The 17,684-nt window shown below is 68.1% G+C and overlaps 2 protein-coding genes across 2 annotated transcripts; one reads left to right on the top strand and one right to left on the bottom strand.

Annotated features, from left to right (window-relative positions):
- Positions 1–1,485: 1,485 nt before the first annotated feature.
- On the top strand, positions 1,486–11,116 carry B4GALT2 (beta-1,4-galactosyltransferase 2). The gene is made up of 6 exons (XM_074961903.1): positions 1,486–1,852; positions 4,017–4,252; positions 4,964–5,154; positions 5,564–5,686; positions 8,630–8,734; positions 9,349–11,116. The coding sequence occupies exons 1-6, from the start codon at positions 1,531–1,533 to the stop codon at positions 9,497–9,499; spliced, it is 1,128 nt and encodes a 375-aa protein (XP_074818004.1). The 5' UTR covers positions 1,486–1,530; the 3' UTR covers positions 9,500–11,116.
- Positions 11,117–13,652: 2,536 nt separating this feature from the next.
- Positions 13,653–17,544, bottom strand: LOC141992999 (von Willebrand factor C domain-containing protein 2-like). Its single transcript, XM_074962342.1, has 3 exons — positions 17,239–17,544; positions 14,260–14,389; positions 13,653–13,871 (listed from the first exon to the last, which is right to left on the bottom strand). The coding sequence occupies exons 1-3, from the start codon at positions 17,542–17,544 to the stop codon at positions 13,687–13,689; spliced, it is 621 nt and encodes a 206-aa protein (XP_074818443.1). The 3' UTR covers positions 13,653–13,686.
- Between the last annotated feature and the right edge of the window lie 140 nt (positions 17,545–17,684).

Raw genomic sequence — 17,684 nt, 5'->3', positions numbered from 1 at the left:
TGTGCTTTCAAGTCTGTGACCCTGCAGTGGGGGGTCTTCCCAAGCCTGCCCTGAAGGGCCCAGCCGGCCAGTGGGGCTGTGGGGAATGACGACAGGGAAGCCTTACCTGGAAGAAGACGCTGCCTATGGAGCAGGCCATGGGGAAAGGCTGCAGTGGCTCCCTGGGTGGAGGGGGGGCTTGGAGGTGGCAGAGACATGTAGGCTGGGAGGGCGAGTGCCAGGGTAGGAAAGGGCTCAGGGAAATGCAGCAAGCTCTGGGGTGGAACAGGCCTGGGCTGCAGACGGGAGGGTCCCTGAGCTGGAACCGAGAGTAAAGGGCGGGCCCAGCCCCTGGGGACGTGGCACCGGCGGGGCAGTGAACAGGAAGACTGCTTGAGCCTGTTCGTGAGAAGAGATTTTCCTGCCCCCAGAAGGGGAAACCCCGAGTGTTACCTAGCTGGAGGCTGTGTCCTGAGGCCGGGGCGGCTCCTGGGGCGAGAGGGGCTGCAGACGGGGGTAGAGGGACAGTGAAGGGGCATCGACCTCACGAGCCAGGCCCCAGCATGGCCAGGAGGAGGCGCCAGCTGGCGGTGAGTGACGCCCCCATCAGAGCCCAGAGGAGCAGGTTTTCTCCCAGACGGGAGGGGGACGGTGGCTGGCTCCCTGTCTACAGCGAAGTTATGCCAGAGTGCGCCCAAAGCCAGTGGGCGCCCCCTTTCCAGCCGCGTGCCGAGGAAGGGGCGACCAGCGGGAGCTCACCCTGCGCGCGGGACAGAACAGTGTGTTTGGGAAGCTGAGACGAGCCGGAGTGCAATGGCTGGACGGACGCGAGGGGACGGAGTGCGTGCGAGCTGAGGAGGAAGGGCTGTTCTGCCGGGAGCCTTGGAGTCTCTGGGGCCTGAGTAGAGGTGCGCCCAGCTGCTTGCCCGGCCCCTCCCGCTGCTCTGGCAGGCCCTGGCAGAGAGCCGGCCACAGCTGGAAGGGGGAGGACCAGTAAGACCCCAGGCTGTAGCTTGCAAAGTTCAGTCGGAGCCCCTCGGAAGCATGACTCCGATTTGCTTGTAGCTGGTTTGTCTTTATCCCTGGTACTTGAATTCTCCTAAAATCCTCGGTGTTCATAAACGGGTTCCCGGCATGGGGCTGGCTGGGAACGGGCGGGATCGGGAACTTGGGGAGCCAGGCTTTTGTCTCTGCGCAGGAGCAACAAACCTAAGAGTTTTCTGTGCCCCAGGAGAGGGCTGGGCACGTCGGGGCAGACGGCTTGGGCGGGCCTGCAGGGCATTGGGGTCGCTTCGCTGGGGGAGACCAGCATGGGGCTGGGAAGTAACAAGCAGCTGGAATCGGAGTGGCTGAGCTGGGGTACGCTCATACGCTGGCTGGATGCGTCTGGATGGGGCACCGGGTTACAGGACACGTGGGGACCCGACCTCTCCCTGGGCTGGGTGGGGTAAAGGGGCTCCCTGGGGCGCAGGGGCCTTGTCCTGACTGTTGGTGTCCCCTGGGCAGGACTGGTGCCTTGGCGGGAGCCGCCCCGGAGCTTGGCGCACATGCATGCCCGCCAGTGCCCAGAAGATGACCAGGCTGCTCCTGGGGGTGACCCTGGAGAGGATCTGCAAGGCCGTGTTGCTGCTATGCCTGCTGCACTTCGTCATCATCGTGATTCTCTACTTCGACGTCTACGCCCAGCACCTGGACTTCTTCAGCCACTTCAGTGGCAGGAACGTCTCCCGGGCCCAGCCCTCCTCCAGCTCCTCCCGGCCCAACGGCACCGCCCCCAGCTGTGGACCGGCCGGTGCTGACCCAGCCCCCAGCGCCAACCACTCCGGCACCGAGAAGCCCTTACTGCCCTGCCAGGAGGTGCCGCCTGGCTTAGGTGAGTCGCTGGGGCCAGGGAGCTGGCTGGGCTGGGGGAGGGTGGGCAGCCGGCTGGGGCGGGGAGGGTGGCTGGCCGGGGCAGGGCGGAGCGGGGAGCTGGAAGGGGCGAGGCTGGGCTGGCTGGCCAGGGCAGGGCTGGGTTGGGGGAGGGTGGGGAGCTGGATGGGGCGAGGCTGGGCTGGCTGGGGTGGGGCAGGGCGGGGAGCTGGAAGGAGCAAGGCTGGGCTGGGTCGGCTGGGCATGCCCATGTGTGGCCAATGCTAGCCTGGCCCTGTGGGGTTGAGACTGACTCTTCCAGAGCTGCCAGCTGCCTCCTTTCGCTGCCCTGTGGCCGTGAGGGTGGGAGTGTGACGAAACGGGACTGTTCTTAATGTTTCCTCTGAATAGTGTGGGGGTGCCTCAGTTTCCCCTTGGCAGTTCTTAAGTATCTAGGTGGTGGGATAAGGGTGTATGATCATTGCAGAGCCTGAGAGGGCAGGTGTGTGCAGGGGTCTGGACACAGACAATGGCTGACACCCTGTTTCCTGGCACCTGATGGCCTGGGCCCTTCCCCCCTGCAAGGTGAGAGCTAAAGGGTTGGAGAACAAAGGAATCAGGTGACCTCCTGGCCCGGGAAAGGGACAAAGCCCAGAGGAGGAGGGGCTGGAGGGAGTTTCAGTTTGGGGCTGGCTGGGACATGGAGTGAAATGCAGACAGGGTTGTCTGGCTCACTGCCCCCCAAAATGGACCCAGCTGAGGGGTCCTGTTCTCTGCACCTACAAGCTCTGTGTTAGGCCATGTTCCTGTCATCTAATAAGCCTTCTGTTTTACTGGCTGTCTGAGAGTCACGTCTGACTGCGAAGTTGGGGGGCAGGACCCTCTGGCTTCCCCAGGAGCCCCGCCTGAGCGGACTGGCTGTGGGAAGCGCACGGAGGGGCAGAGGAGGCTGAATGCTCTGAGGTCAGACCCAGGAAGGTGGAAGCTGTGTGTCCCAAAGACAGTCTGCTCCCAGAGAGGAGACTTTCCCAGAGTCCTGCCTGGCTTCATGGGGAGCAGTTCCAGAGCATTGCCCGGGGACTCCGTGACAGGGTGACTGCCCTGCACAGCATCGGGGGTGGCCTGGGGGCTGCCTGGGATCTGGCTTCCTAGCCATTCCCAGTCCCTGGCCGTGCCCCCAGCCAGCAGGGGCTCACAGCCGCAGCCCCATGGGAACGTCAGATTTCTCCCATGCCCCGCGCCGGGGTCGGCACCATGAGACCAGCCTCTGGGCTGGGCAGGAGGTCGCCTGCCAGGGCCGAGTGGAGCAGGCCTGAAGCCAGCTAGGGTACAGAGCCCTGCCTGTACCATGGCTCCCCCCTGCAGTGCCCAGCGCTGAGCTCCCTGCCCGGTGTGCCCGTCCTGCCACAGGCCCCATCGGGGTGGGGGCACCGCCAGCTGCAAGCCTGAGGTGTGTTGTGGGGCTGATTGCCAAGTGCTCGCTGAGCTGCCAGGGCGCAGTCCCTGGGAGCACCAGCCAGGCTCACTGGCGCATGCTGGAGGCTAACCCTGCTGGCGCGTGGCCAGGCTGGGCATTTTCCGGCTAGGCTCCAACTGGCCCCACGTCTCCCCTCGGGGCTTGCCCTGTGAAATCGCCATGGACATGGGGAGCACTGCGGAGGTCGGAGTCCTGGCAGGTGACTGTCTCCTCAGCCCGTACTGCTACCTCCCTCCAGCCCCGCTGCACGGCGGGGTCGGGGCAGGTCTGCAAAGGTGTTGACGCCAGGTCCCTTCTCCCAGCACCTTGGCACTGACCGCTCATTAGCGGGGCTGCCAATGGGCTTGTGGGGGGGTGGGGCATTGCTGCACTGACATGGGAGCAGCCCTGCACCCCAGGGTGGGGGAGAGGGAGCCTGGCCTGGGGGGGTCCCTGGGCACACCCGATTCACCTGGGCATTGGGGCTGGGGGCTTTGCATTCCTGATGCCAGTGGGTTCACCGTTGCCCCGTCAGAAGCGATTGCACCCGATTCCTTGGGCACTGCCAGTCCCGGGTGGGGAGCCCAGGGCGGGGTTGCTGGGGGCTGTGGGTCAGGACTGAGGGCACTGGCAGAGCTGTCACAGCACCCCTCTTGCCAGTGAGCCCTGCCTGCTGCTCCAGGGGCTGCGCGTGGGGCACCTGGTAACCGGCTCCCCCAATTCCCTGCAGTTGGCCGGCTTCTCATCGAGTTCAGCTCCCCCATGAGCATGGAGCGGGTGCAGCGGGAGAACCCAGACGTGAGGGAGGGTGGCAAGTACGTGCCCCCAGACTGCCAGCCCCGCCAGAAGGTCGCCATCCTCATCCCCTTCCGCCACCGGGAGCACCACCTGCGGTACTGGCTGCATTACCTGCACCCCATCCTGCGCCGGCAGAAGGTTGCCTACGGCATCTACATCATCAACCAGGTGGGGGGGCCTGGGGGCAGGACAACAGCCCCTCCCCCAGATCTCAGGGGCCCAGCTCAGGGTTCTCCCATTCCCAGCGGGAGGCTGAGCCCCGGCAGAACTCGGCCCCCGAGGAGGGCCCTGCAGTCTGGCCTGTGCATGGCGTATTCGGGGCTGGCTCCGTGCACCCTGCCGGCTGAGCCCAGGGCAGACCGCGTGGCTGCTCTTCCGGCCCCGGCTGGCTTGGCTCCCTCCCTGGCTGGGTTCCAGGGGTGCCCCGGGGCGAGCTGCGCTAAATGGACCCGTTTGCCTGTGGCAGCTGGCCAAGACCTGCCGGCCGGATTTGAGGCCTGGCTCTGCTCACGGCCCCGCCGGTGCCCCTCAATGCTGACCCGCAGCCCCTCCGACAGTGCCCGTGGTTACGGTGGCTCCAGCCAAGCAGGGCGAGCCGGGGACACGAGGCTGCTGCCCAGAAGTGACTGGGCAGGGCCCGTGGGCTGGGCCGGCGGCAGAGGGCCCTTTCCTATCACTACTCACTGAGCGCCTCTCCCTGGCGGGACAGCCCAGTGCGGAATGGGGCAGCACAGTGGGGTGCTCGGGGGCCGGGGGGTGGGGCTGTTCGTACAGCTGGGCGACGCGTCTGAGTGCGTAGGGCAGGAGTGCCGGGGGGGGCAGGCGGCTGGCACTGGCCTGGTAGCCCCCCCTAACGCTTGTCCCCCCACCCCTGCGCAGTACGGCGAGGACACCTTCAACCGGGCCAAGCTGCTCAACGTGGGCTTCCTGGAGGCCCTGAAGGACGAGGACGACTACGACTGCTTCGTCTTCAGCGACGTGGACCTGGTCCCCATGGACGACCGCAACTTGTACCGGTGCTACGAGCAGCCGCGGCACTTCGCCATCGCCATGGACAAGTTCAGCTTCAGGTGAGTGCCGGGGGGGCCGCGGATGGAGCCGTGGCGCGAGCCAGCCCTGGCCCCGTCTGCAGGGCCCCGCTCGGCGGGCAAGGAGGTGGCCCTCTGGGAGGGAGGTTAAGTGGGAGGGGCGGCGCGTGCCCTGGGACTGCGGGGAGCCTGGGGGCAGAGGGGTGGGAGTGGGTGGCGGAGGTGCCGTGCTGGGCATCGCAGAGGGGCAAGGGGTGCCACTTGGCAGAGAAGCGGGCGACGGGAGCTGGTGGGCTGGCAGCAGCTTTCCTTGCAGGCTCTTGGTCCTTGGGAGCCTGGCCCCCTTCCTGAGCCAGAGCAGAGCCCAGTCGGCGCCCGGGGGGCAGAGAGCATTGCCCCCGGCTCTCCCTTGGCCTGCCCACGCTGACGCGGCTGCTGCTTTTCCCTGCAGGCTGCCGTACGCTGGCTACTTCGGGGGCGTCTCAGGCCTGAGCAGGTCCCAGTTCCTGAAGATCAACGGCTTCCCCAATGAGTACTGGGGCTGGGGAGGCGAGGATGACGACATCTTTAACCGGTGGGTGACCCCCCGGTGCTGCGTGCCAGGTCCCTTGGTGAGCTCCCCTCAGTGCCGCTGTGCCAGCCCAGAGCCCAGCCCTCCACTGTGGCTGGAGGGCCCGGAGCACAACCGTGAGGCCCTGAAAGAGACACCTGCCCCTCAAAGCACCTCCCGTCGGTCCGGCTCCCAGGCAGCCCCAGCCACGGATGTCACAGGCCCCGGCATGCGGCGCTCTGCCCCCCTGTGGCCGGACTCGGGATGGACAGGGCTGGCTGGGGGCGTGTGTAGGTCTGGTCAGGAACGCAGCTGCTTTGGATTGGGGCCCCATGGAGCGGGCTGGGCAGGGCGAGGGCTCCTGGGTCCTGCCCGCCATTCGGCTTGCTGCTTGCTACCTCCCCCGGCAGGGCCTGTGTGCTGCACCTGTGCCAGGCAGCGGGGTGGAGCGCCCAGCTCCGGGGGGCGGAGGGGAGGCGCCATCTCTGCAGTCTCGTCCGTCCCACTGCCAGGGAGAGGAGCCGGCCCAGTGTGCCCGGCCCGGCGAGCCCTGCTGAGCTGCCTGGCACTTCACATGCCCTCCGTGGTGCGGCATGGCTGCATCACGTTGCTGTGCCCTGCCTTACGTTGGGAGGGGCTGGTCGGGCCCAGCTGGGCATGCCCTGTTGGCATCTGTGGTGGGCCCAGTGCAGGATCTGCCCCCGAGCTGCTCTTGCTGCCCTGGCGCTTTCCCGGCTCTTGCGGGACTTGTCGCCTCAGTGGCCACGTAGATGCCGTCGAGGTGGAGATGTGGCTTAGTGCTGCCACGGGGCAAAGCCAACCGTGGTACTGGGTCCAAGACACAGCTGGGATGGGGGCACGTGGGGAGAGGGGCTGTGCCAGTGTGTTGCACCAGGCTGGGCATGGAGCAGGGCAGCGCCTGGCCTGGGGAGACGGAGAAGCTGCCACTGATGGATCAGGGAGTGCTTGCGAAGCGGTTGGGGCTGGGTGAGTCTCATTCCCTAGGCCAGCAGCTCCCTGCAGTGGCTGGCTCCAGGTGGCTCAGACTCACGTCCGGAGGCCACTCGGCAGCAGGGCGGTTTGATTGAAATCCTCGGGTTCAGTCGTGGTTTGCATTGGTCCATTTCAGTTCTTTGTCCATTGGTGGGGGGCCAGCACCAACTACGTGGCTTTGTAACCCCAGAGAGCCTCCCGCTCAGCCCGGGGCTGCTGTCTGCAGCTGGCTTGGGGCTGCTGTTAGCAATTCCCTCGCTTAGCATGCATGTACGTGTCCCTTGGTCCCCGTGCCCTGGGTTACAACATGGGGAGGGACACAGCTCTGGTTTGCTCAGTGGTGATGTTTTACTCCTGGCTGGGCTCAAACTGGATTTGGATGGAAATTGGAGGTCAGTTAAAATGCACAAAACCCAACCCTTGAAACCCACCCTGGTGGCTGGAGACCCCAGAAGAAAGAAGTCCTCAGACTGTGTTTGGTATTGACGGGGCTGTGTTAAAGCAGTGGCGGGTGGGCTGTAGTTACTGAGTTGAGATTGTTTATGCTTCCCAGGGCCCAGGCCCCAAAGGGATTTAGGAGCCTAAAGATGCAGCTAGGTGGCTAGTGGGACTTTGGAAGCAGGGTTAGGTGAGGTGCCCAACTCCCACAAAATCCAGCTCAGGAGCTCTTGAAATCCCCCCCTTGCCCTCTGGCTTCCTCTTTAGGTGCCTGCCCACCTTCGACCATCTGGCCGCAGCCTTTGTGTGGGGGTTGGCAGCTCTCCTCCTCTCCCACCTGGTTTGCAAGGGGAAACCAGCTGACCTGCTTCCTCACCTCCTGGTGGGTTCCTCGATCTGGAATGAACTAGTCCAAAGGGAGGGAGGGGTCCGATGCACCTGCCAGACAACCTGGCACCTAAAGGCCTAGTGGCAATGGCTTTTTGGCAGGGATGGCGCTGACCTGGCCGAGCGGGACTGGCAGCGTTGTCTCCGTCGTGGAGGGGGAAGCCCTGGGTCTGGCTAGTTCAGGCAGTTCCTGGCGCGGTTCTGAAGCTGGAGCTGACCTCGGAAGCTGAGAGGTTTCCCCGTTTGTGTAAATTACGCAAGGAGCCGGGCCTTGAACTCCCCAGTGCGCGAAGGGCTCCGTGCGCAGCCACTTTTTAGTATTTATTTAAATGTTAACGGGTCGCGGGGAGCGTTGGCTGTGGCACGGGCTGCGGGCGGGGGGGGAGCGTTGGCTGCGGCGTGGGCTGGGGGGCGGGCGGGGCGGGGGCGCGGGCTGGGGGGCGGGCGGGGAGCATTGGGGGCGGGGTGGGAGCGTTGGCTGCGGCGCGGGCGGGGAGCGTTGGCTGTGGCGCGGGCGGGCGGGGGGGGCGGGGAGCGTTGGCTGTGGCGCGGGCGGGCGGGGGGGGCGGGGAGCGTTGGGGGCGGGGGGGCGGGGTGGGAGCGTTGGCTGCGGCGCGGGCGGGCGGGCGGGGTGGGAGCGTTGGCTGCGGCGCGCAGCTTGACTTGATTTCATAGTTCATGTCGGTCAGGATGATCACAAAGAAACGTATTTCAAAGCCCATGGACTTGCCCTCGCCCCGCTCAGCAGTGCGGTCCTGCTCCAGGGCCCTGGTTGTGACTGCCCCCTGCTGGCGTCCCAGTGGTGGTGCAGGTGGGGCCTGTGGGCATGGCGGTCTCCCTGAGCAGCCAGTAGCATCTGGCCTTGCGCTGCCTTGGCCCTGCCCTTGCTCCGCTCCCCAGTCACGCTCAGAGCGGCAGGAGCCCTGGCGCCAGCTGGGCCCCGTGGGAGCGGGCAGTGGGGGGGGGCACAGGCCCGGTGGAGGTGTGGAGGGGCTCAGGCCAGTCGCTACAGACTCGGGGGGCATAGGGGTCCAATCCCTTTCCTGCTTGTAGCGATGGCAGAGGGCCAGGCCCACCGGGGCTGGGGCCAGATCCCAGCTGGCCCAAACCGTGTGCCCCTCTTGCCAGCCTGGCTCACTCTGTCCCCAGGATCTCTCTGAACGGCATGAAGGTGTCGCGCCCCGACGCCCGCATCGGGAGGTACCGCATGATCAAACATGAGCGCGACAAACACAACGAGCCCAACCCACAGAGGTGAGACCCCGGGCCCGGCCTGCCCCGCGCCCCCCAGCTGGTCACCGCCTCCAACGCCCCATGTGTTGCCTTGGCTCCGTGGCTTAGCACTGCCTGTGGGAAGCCTGCCTAGGAAAGCTCCCCCCACACCATCCAAGAGCCCTCTCCAGGCCATGGGGTCATTCAGGCCCAGACCCCAACCCACCCCCAGCTAAGGCTGCTGGAGAGGGGCCGGGGGAGCCGGCTCTGCCTCCAGATGGGCACCTCAGCAGGCAGCAGAGGGTGGGGACAGCTGCGGAGTAAACGCTGGGGTGTGGTGCTGGGAGCCAGGATGCCTGGGTTCTCTTCCCTTCTCTGCCACTGACTCACTGTGTGGCCTTGGAGAGGCGCCCCCGCCCCTTTCTCTGTGCCTCAGTTTCCCCCACCCCCGGGTGAACCTGCTCCTTTGCACACCTGGTGCTCTCTGGCTGGGTGAGAGGGAAGCCCTGCTGTGCAGCACTGGGCTCCTCACCCTGGGCTGGCATTGCCAGGCAGGGACCACAGCCCCAAGGGCCACCCAGGGCTGTGCCCTCTGGGGCTACTGCTGGCCAGGGGAGAGCTCAGCGTGCACTCACACCTCTCTGCACCTCTGGCAGGTTCACCAAGATCCAGAACACCAAGGTGACGATGAAACGGGACGGCATCAGTTCCCTGCAGTACCAGCTCGTGGAGGTGACGCGCCGGCCCATGTACACGAACATCACGGTGGACATCGGCAAGCCGCCCCCACGCCCAGCCCGGGGCTAGCACCTTCCCCCAGCCCACGGGAGCTGGCCGTGCCCTGGCAGGGGAGGCTCTGTGCCCTGGGCTGGCTGGATGCGGAGCCGCCTTGCCCTGGCCCAGGGGTGCGGATCGAACCAGGACGTGTTCGGCCCACGCTGTCTGCCTTCTGGATGTGGCTGCGCCTCAGAATCCCCCCTCACAGCGCGGTGGTTAGCCCTGCCCCGCGGGCCGGGGACAATGCAGCAGCCCCCCACTATCCAAAACGGCCCCAGCCAGGGGCTTGTGAGAGCTTCAGGCTCTGGCTAACAAACCCCAGCCCTTGACGAGGAGATCCAAGCACTGAACTCCGTCTGCAGCTTCCTCGGGACAGGGCATGCTCTGCGCTGTGGTCCTGGCCGGGCGTGTCACCCGCAGGGTCCATCGCTGCCCCAACCGGCTCAGTCTGGGCCGGCGGCAGAAGGGGCTCTGTGCCCTGCGTGTTCAGCTCTAGCTGGCCAGGGCTCGTTTCTGTGGGTGCTCGCAGGGCTCCTATGGGGCAGTGTGACTGGGAGAGGGGCCAGTGCCCTCCGCCTGGCCCTCTCAGGTTCCCTGCCACCTGCTCCCCCTCCTGCCCTGCCCTGCGGATGCCTTGCTCCCAGCAGGGCGCAGGGCTCTGAGCACAGACGCAGCCCCTCTCGCTGTCTTCCTCAGCTGTGTCAGCTAGTGCTTAGAGCCCAGGCCAGGACACCTGGGTCCTAATCTCAGCTCTGCCCCAGGGGCAGACCTTGGGCAAGTTTTGTGCCTCAGTTTCCCCCATACCAGGGGCTCATGGGCTGGCCCCTCCCGCACGCTGTGGCTGTGTGTGTGGGTGTACTGTATCCCTGAGAGGCTTCAAAGGGACTATTCCCATCCTGGCCCTGCCGATGGGCTGCGCTGAGGGTGTCACAAAGCGGGGGAGCCCTTGTCTGCCCCGCTCACTCCCTACAACCCCCCTGTGCGGATGCTCCACTTAGCGGGGGAAGGCGTCTCGCAGCCTGGGGAGGTGGGTCACCCCAAAATGGCTGCTTCTGGAAGGAAGGTTGGTGGCTCTGTGGATATCCCCAGCTGTGGGCGGGGGCGCAATGCAAGCCTGGACCCAGCCCCTCGCTCGCTAGCCCCTCGCTCGCTGTCCCCTGGTGCTTCCTGCCAGGCAGCCCTGCGCCTCCCCCGCCCGCCGACTCCAGCCGCGCCTTGTGCTGCACCCACCCAAGGGCCCTTTTCCAACACAGAACATTGCAGCCCAGCTCTTCTCTAGGGCCGGGCCCTCAGCAGGGGGCAGACGTGATCTCCAGAACTAGTTTGCCTGGTGCCCTAGGAAGGGGAGGGCTCCTTGGTGGGGATGGGCACTGCCGGCCCTGGGGGGCAGGAGCTGGTGGTGGGGCAGAGGCCTGGGGGTTCCCTCCCTCTCTCCAGCCCAGGGCCATTGCACCAGCATGGAGCTCTATGTATAGTTTAACCTGTCCACCCCCCCCCCACCCCAAGACATGGCCCCCTCCCTCGCTGCCTGTCCCGGCTGGGCCCCAAGCCCGATGCGTGCGAGAACACTGCCAGGGGCAAGGAACCAGCACCACCTTGACTGCCAGGAAGTGGGGGGCACAGCATCCTGCCACCCCCCCCTCCCCTGTACTGCTGCCCCCCAAGCCCTCCCACATACCACTGCTCCCCCCCCCCCATTCTGAGCCCCCGAGTCATGGCCTGGTCCCAGCCCTACCCTGGAGCGATGAGAGAGAAGCAACCAGTGCCTGGGTGGGGCGACTGCCCCCCGCCCCCAGCGGTGATGTTCCCTCTGCACGCTGGGGGGCAGGGAAGGCGGCGGGCAGCACGCCCAGGCCAGGGGCACCGCTGCCTTCTGTCCGTTTGAATGTTTGACCGGTTTTGAGCGTATCCCGAATGCAGCCTTTGGTCCCAGCGACCAGACTTTTGTATTTAATAAAGTTTCAAAAATTCAGAGACTGTAATGTGGAGTCAGCGGAAGGGGACAGAGGCTAGGACCAGGGCACAGTAATTATGTCTGTTCTCACCCCCCCCCCCCCGGCCTGGGCCCCCTTTGTGTTGGTTAAAGCCAGGGTGGTGGGGCCAACCCTGCAGCCCCCCCCTCGCTGCACTCTGGGCTGGGGGACCCTAGCAACTTCCAAATCTGACGGTGGGGCAGGGCCATCTTCTGCCCCCAGGATCTGTGAGCCAGCCGAGCCCCCCAGCTCCTCAGCCCGGGGTGGGGGCGGGCCCTGGCAAGAAGAAGCCAGAGGGAGTCGAACCAAAAAGTAGCTTTGTTGCCGGTGGCTCAGGGCTGTCCATGCTGGAGCCGCTCGGACCCCAGGCGGGGGCTGGGTTTCAGGGTCTTCCCAGCAAGGCTGAGGGCGGGAGCTGCACGGCACAGGGGCGTGGGGGACTCTGGGGTGCCCCCTAAGCACCCTGCTGGTGTGGGCATCCCAGGCCCCACAGGGGCCCTGCTCAGGGAGAGGCTGGGAGCCCACCCTGCGGGGTCCGTGGCAGGGATGGGTGGGGTCGCTGCCACTCGGCTCCCAGCCACAAGGCTGGGGGGTGGGTGGGGGGACTCCAGAGGGAGCCTGGCCAGGGCTGAGGGGGCCGGCGCTGGAGCCGGGCTGGGGAGGGGGCCCGTGGTGCAGCCTAGCTGGGGGAAGGGGGTGTTGGGGAAGAGCCATGGGACTGGGAAAGGGTTGGGGTGGGGCCCATGTCCAGAGGAGCCTAGTGGCATAGCTGGGAAGGGGTCAGTGGTGCAGCTGAGGGTGCTCCGCGACCCAAGGGGAAGGTGGGGGAGGGGTGTCTGGGATTGGGACATGGGGGAGGGGGGCTCTGGGGCCCAGCGGGAGGAAGGGGAGGGGTGTTGCGGGGGAAGGGGGCTCTGGAGCCCAGTGGGAAGAGGGGAGGGTTGTTGCGGGGGGAGGGGGGCTCTGGGGCCCTGCGGGGGGAGGGGGGCTCTGGGGCCCAGCGGGAGGAGGAGGAGGGGTGTTGCAGGGGGAGGGGGACTCTGGGGCCCAGCGGGAGGGGGAGAGGGGTGTTGCGGGGGGAGGGGGCTCTGCGGCCCAGCGGGAGGAAGGGGAGGGGTGTTGCGGGGGGAGGGGGCTCTGGGGCCCAGCGGGAGGAAGGGGAGGGGTGTTGCGGGGGGAGGGGGGCTCTGCGGCCCAGCAGGGGGGGGGAGAGGTGTTGCGGGGGGAGGGGGCTCTGCGGCCCAGTGGGAGGAAGGGGAGGGGTGTTGCGGGGGGAAGGGGCTCTGGGGCCCAGCGGGAGGAAGGGGAGGGGTGTTGCGGGGGGAGGGGGGCTCTGCGGCCCAGCAGGGGGGGGGAGAGGTGTTGCCGGGGGAAGGGGGCTCTGCGGCCCAGCGGGAGGAAGGGGAGGGGTGTTGCGGGGGGAGGGGGGCTCTGGGGCCCAGTGGGGGGGGGGGGCTCTGTGGCCCAGCGGGAGGGGGGGAGGGGTGTTGCCGGGGGAGGGGGGCTCTGGGGCCCAGCGGGAGGAAGGGGAGGGGTGTTGCGGGGGGAGGGGGCTCTGGGGCCCAGCGGGAGGAAGGGGAGGGGTGTTGCGGGGGGAGGGGGCTCTGGGGCCCAGCGGGAGGAAGGGGAGGGGTGTTGCGGGGGGAGGGGGGCTCTGCGGCCCAGCGGGAGGGGGAAGGGGTGTTGCGGGGGGAGGGGGCTCTGGGGCCCAGCAGGGGGAGGGGGGCTCTGCGGCCCAGCGGGAGGAAGGGGAGGGGTGTTGCGGGGGGAGGGGGGCTCTGCGGCCCAGCGGGAGGGGGAGAGGGGTGTTGCGGGGGGAGGGGGGCTCTGCGGCCCAGCGGGGGGAAGGGAAGGGGTGTTGCGGGGGGAGGGGGCTCTGGGGCCCAGCGGGGGGAAGGGGAGGGGTGTTGCGGGGGGAGGGGGGCTGTGCGGCCCAGCGGGGGGAAGGGGAGGGGTGTTGCGGGGGGAGGGGGGCTCTGCGGCCCAGCGGGAGGAAGGGGAGGGGTGTTGCGGGGGGAGGGGGGCTCTGCGGCCCAGCGGGAGGGGGAAGGGGTGTTGCGGGGGGAGGGGGCTCTGCGGCCCAGCGGGGGGAAGGGGAGGGGTGTTGCGGGGGGAGGGGGGCTGTGCGGCCCAGCGGGGGGAAGGGGAGGGGTGTTGCGGGGGGAGGGGGGCTCTGCGGCCCAGCGGGAGGGGGAAGGGGTGTTGCGGGGGGAGGGGGCTCTGGGGCCCAGCGGGGGGGGGTGCTCAGGAGTTGTGCCGGTCCAGCGGGCGGCAGGTGCGAAGCCGCTCGCACTTGGCCACCCGGTTGCCCTCCCAGTAGCCCGCGTCCTGGCCGTCGTGGCAGCGGCACCGGGTGCAGGGCTCCACCCAGACGGCCTCTCCGGCGGGGATGACGCGCGTCCGGCTCCTGTCCGCGTAGCAGTTGGGACCTGGGGGTGGGGGGCTCCGGTCAGCAGCGGGCGCGGCCGGGTGGCTCCTGGTACTGCCAGGCCGCCTGCCACGGGAGACTCCAGCCCAGCCCCCCCAGCCGGGCAGAGCCTGGTGCCCCCATGGGCCCAGAGCAGGGCCCTGTCCAGCCCCACCCCACCCAGGGCCATTCCCCAAACTTCAGGCTTTGCCTTCCCCTCCCCATTACCTGTCCTCCCCTCTCATTCTCATTCTCCGCCCCACAGCTGAGCACCTCCCCCCCCCCCCGCCCAGATCCCCACAGCAACTGCACCTCTCACTGCCTCTGGGGGTTCTGAAAATGCCCCCGCCCCAGGGCCACCACACCCCCTGTGCTTTCCACCTTCCACCAAGCCCCTTCCCCACGCTCACCGTCCTGGCACGTGGGGCAGCACCGGCCCTTCTCGTAGACGGCGTTGACGCAGGGCGGGGGGGCGCAGTCGGCCACCAGGCAGCGAGCGATGCCGTCCGGGTCACAGGTGCATTGCTCACACTCCGAGGGCTGGGGGACAACGGGCCGTGGGTCAGAGGTGAGCTGGCCCCAGGGGAGCATCCTCCCCACTCCCTCGCTGGGAGTACAGGGCTGCCCTCCACGTGCTCGGCTCCCAACACCCTCAGTGCCCCTCTTGGCCCCACTCTGAAATCCACCAGCTCTGTTCCCGGCTGGGTGGCCCAGCCGAGGGGGCACAAACCCACATGCGCTCTGGGACCCCTGGTCCCGCCCATGCCATTGCTCGAGCAGCAGACGTCAGGCACCTGTCCTAGCCGCCAGGCCCAGTGCCAGGCTCTGCACCCTGGGGGGGCACCCTGTGACAAACTGGGACTGTTCTTAATGGTTCCTCTGACTAGTGTGGGGGTGCCTCAGTTTCCCCTAGGCAGTTCTTAAGTATCTAGGGGGTGGGATAAGGGTGTATGATCCTTGCAGAGCCCTAGAGGGCAGGTGTGTGCAGGGGTCTGGACACACAGAATGGCCGACACCCTGTTTCCTGGCAACTGATGGCCTGGGCCCTTCCCCCCTGCAAGGTGAGAGCTAAAGGGTTGGAGAACAAAGGAATCAGGTGCCCTCCTGGCCCGGGAAAGGGGCAAAGCCCCGAGGAGGAGGGGCTGGAGGGGGAGTCAGTTTGGGGCTGGCTGGGGACATGGAGTGAAGTGCAGACGTGGTTGTCTGGCTCACTGCCCCCCAAAATGGACCCAGCTGAGGGGTCCTGTTCTCTGCACCTACAAGCTCTGTGTTAGACCATGTCCCTGTTGTCTAATAAACCTTCTGTTTTACTGGCTGTCTGAGAGTCCCGTCTGACTGCGGAGTTGGGGGGCAGGACCCTCTGGCCCCCCCAGGACCCCACCTGGGCGGACTCGCTGTGGGAAGCGTACGGAGGGGCAGAGGAGGCTGAATGCTCCGAGGTCAGACCCAGGAAGATGGAAGCCGGGTGAGGTGTGTGTCCTGCAGACAGGCTGCTCCCAGAGAGGAGACTCCCCCAGAGTCCTGCCTGGCTTCATGGGGAGCAGTTCCAGAGCATCGCCCGGGGACTCCGTGACACCCCCCCCCCCCCCGGTGAAGCTATCCCGCAAGGGGAGGTGGGAGCCCAAGATGGGAAACACCCCATGAGCCAGCCAGTTCCTCTGCCCTGGGGCTGACTGAGAACCGGTGCCTCCTCCAGGGGAAGTCTCTGTACCCCATTCTCCACGCCCACGACCCCCCGGCATCCAGGCTTTGGGAAGCCCCTGCTGGCAGCACCCCAGCTTGGCCGGCTCCAGCGCACCTGTTGTCAGAGCCCAGCGTGCCCAGAACTGAGCTGCGCCAACTCCTAGGCCAGGCTGTTTCGGACATGCCCCTTCGCACATTTGGCTGGCAGAGGAAACGTGGCAGCAGAAGGGGCCATGCCCCGGGGCACACTGAGGCTGGAGGAGATGGGCACTGGCCATAGGAGCCCGGGGATGCCTGGGCGCCAACCCCTTCCTGGCTCTAGGATCCCACCTGGCAGGAGCAGGCCAGCGGGGTCCTGCCTCCCCATGCTCCTGACAGGCCAGAGCAGGGCTGGGCCCTTGGCCAGGCCCCACCAGTGCCCCAGGGACGGGGATCGGACTGACTCCGCTCCGCTCGAATCCCCTGCACAGTCACGTCCGTGCCGCTCCGCCAGTCCCGGCGCTTATCCCCGTCGGCTCCGGGATGGGGACATGGGCACAGACAGCTAGACCCACCTCCCCGGCACCACCCACCAGACCCCCCAACCCGCGAGCCTGGAACAGCCCAGAGGAGTCCTGGTGCTCAGCTGGACCCACCAGTCCTCCCTCTGGCGCTGCCCCTGGAGACGGCACTGGCCCTTGGTGCCTTTTAACCAGCCCCTTGGCAGTGGCACGAGCCTGTAGACCCTGGCCCGTGACTGCAGCAAATCCCCCAGCCCAGTGCCCATCCCTGCCCCCTCAGGGCAAGGGGTCTATGTCCAACCAAACGCCCAGCCCCACCCTGGTGCCCGGCACCCACCCACTGCGACCCAACACTAGCCAGCCCTGCACCCAGCCCCATCCGGGCCCCCACCGCTCAGTGCTCACCTCCCGACCAGACCCGCTCACCCTGCTCAGTGCCCACTCCCTGACCAACCCCATCCCGGGCCCCCCCCGCTCAGTGCCCAGCCCCGCCCCCTCGCTCAGTGCCCACTCCCTGGTGCCCAGCCTGCCCCCTCACTCAGTGCCCACCTCTGACAAGCCCCATCCTGGCCCCCACTGCTCAGTGCCCACTCCCCTGCGCCCAGCCCCGCCGCTCAGTGTCCATCTCCCAGTGCTCCCCCCCCGACCAGCCCCCACCGCTCAGTGCCCACCCCCTGGTGCACCCCACGACCAGCCCCCACCGCTCAGTGCCCACCCCCTGGTGCCCAGACCCGCCTCCCCTGCTCAGTGCTCACTCCCCGACCAACCTCATCCCAGCCCCCCCGCTCAGTGCCCCCCCCCGACCAGACCCTGACGCATGGTGCCCACCCCCTGGTGCCCAGCCCCGCCCCCCCACTGAGTGCCCACCCCCTGGTGCACCCCGCGACCAGCCCCCACCGCTCAGTGCCCACCCCCTGGTGCCCAGACCCGCCTCCCCTGCTCAGTGCCCACTCCCCGACCAACCTCATCCCGGCCCCCCCGCTCAGTGGCCAGCCCCGCTCAGTGCCCCCCCCCCCGACCAGACCCTGACGCACGGTGCCGACGCACGGTGCCCACCCCCGCCCCCCACTGAGTGCCCACCCCCTGGTGCCCAGCTCCGCCCCCCCGCTCAGTGCCCACTCCCCGACCAACCCCATCCCGGCCCCCCCCCCCGCTCCGTGCCCCCCCGGCGCCCCGCCCCGCCCAGTGCCCGGCCCGGGGGCGCACCTGGAAGCGCTGGCCCAGCCCGTAGACGCGGCCGCGGTGCTCGCAGCCGACGCGCTCGCAGCGGGGGCAGCAGGCGGCCGGGTAGCGGCTCACGTGGATGCAGGCGGGCGGCAGGGCCGGGCAGGGGGCGCGGGCGCAGGCGGGGCCCCGGGCCGTGCACTCGCAGCGGCTGCAGGGCTCGCCCGGCGGCACGAACCGCTCGCCCGCCGAGTAGCGCCGCCCGCCCGCCTCGCAGAGCCCCGCCGGGCGCACCGCCGCCTCGCCCGGCAGCGCCGCCAGCAGCAGCAGCAGCAGCAGCAGCCGCATGGCTCCGGGGCCGGTCCGCCGCGCAGCGCCCGCGGTCCGCGCTACGAGTCCCGCCGGCCGGGCGAGCCCCCTGCCCCGCCCCCCGCGCCAGCCCCAGCTCCGCCCCCTGTGCCCCCCACGCCAGCCCCCAGCTCCGCCCC

The sequence above is a fragment of the Natator depressus genome, chromosome 8 (genome assembly GCF_965152275.1).
Source record: "Natator depressus isolate rNatDep1 chromosome 8, rNatDep2.hap1, whole genome shotgun sequence".
In the NCBI taxonomy this organism is placed as follows: domain Eukaryota; kingdom Metazoa; phylum Chordata; order Testudines; family Cheloniidae; genus Natator; species Natator depressus.
The sequence above is the reverse complement of the archived record's forward strand: the minus strand, read 5'-3'. Positions and strand labels throughout refer to the sequence as shown.

Coding starts and splice junctions, on each gene's coding strand:
- LOC141992999 (XM_074962342.1), bottom strand. CDS start 17,544: ATGCGGCTGCTGCTGCTGCTGCTGCTGCTGGCGGCGCTGCCGGGCGAG. Junction 14,390..17,238: donor GGCTGGGCCAGCGCTTCCAG/GTGCGCCCCCGG, acceptor GTTGTCCCCCAG/CCCTCGGAGTGTGAGCAATG. Junction 13,872..14,259: donor CTGCCCCACGTGCCAGGACG/GTGAGCGTGGGG, acceptor CCCCACCCCCAG/GTCCCAACTGCTACGCGGAC.
- B4GALT2 (XM_074961903.1), top strand. CDS start 1,531: ATGCCCGCCAGTGCCCAGAAGATGACCAGGCTGCTCCTGGGGGTGACC. Junction 4,253..4,963: donor GCATCTACATCATCAACCAG/GTGGGGGGGCCT, acceptor ACCCCTGCGCAG/TACGGCGAGGACACCTTCAA. Junction 8,735..9,348: donor AACGAGCCCAACCCACAGAG/GTGAGACCCCGG, acceptor CACCTCTGGCAG/GTTCACCAAGATCCAGAACA.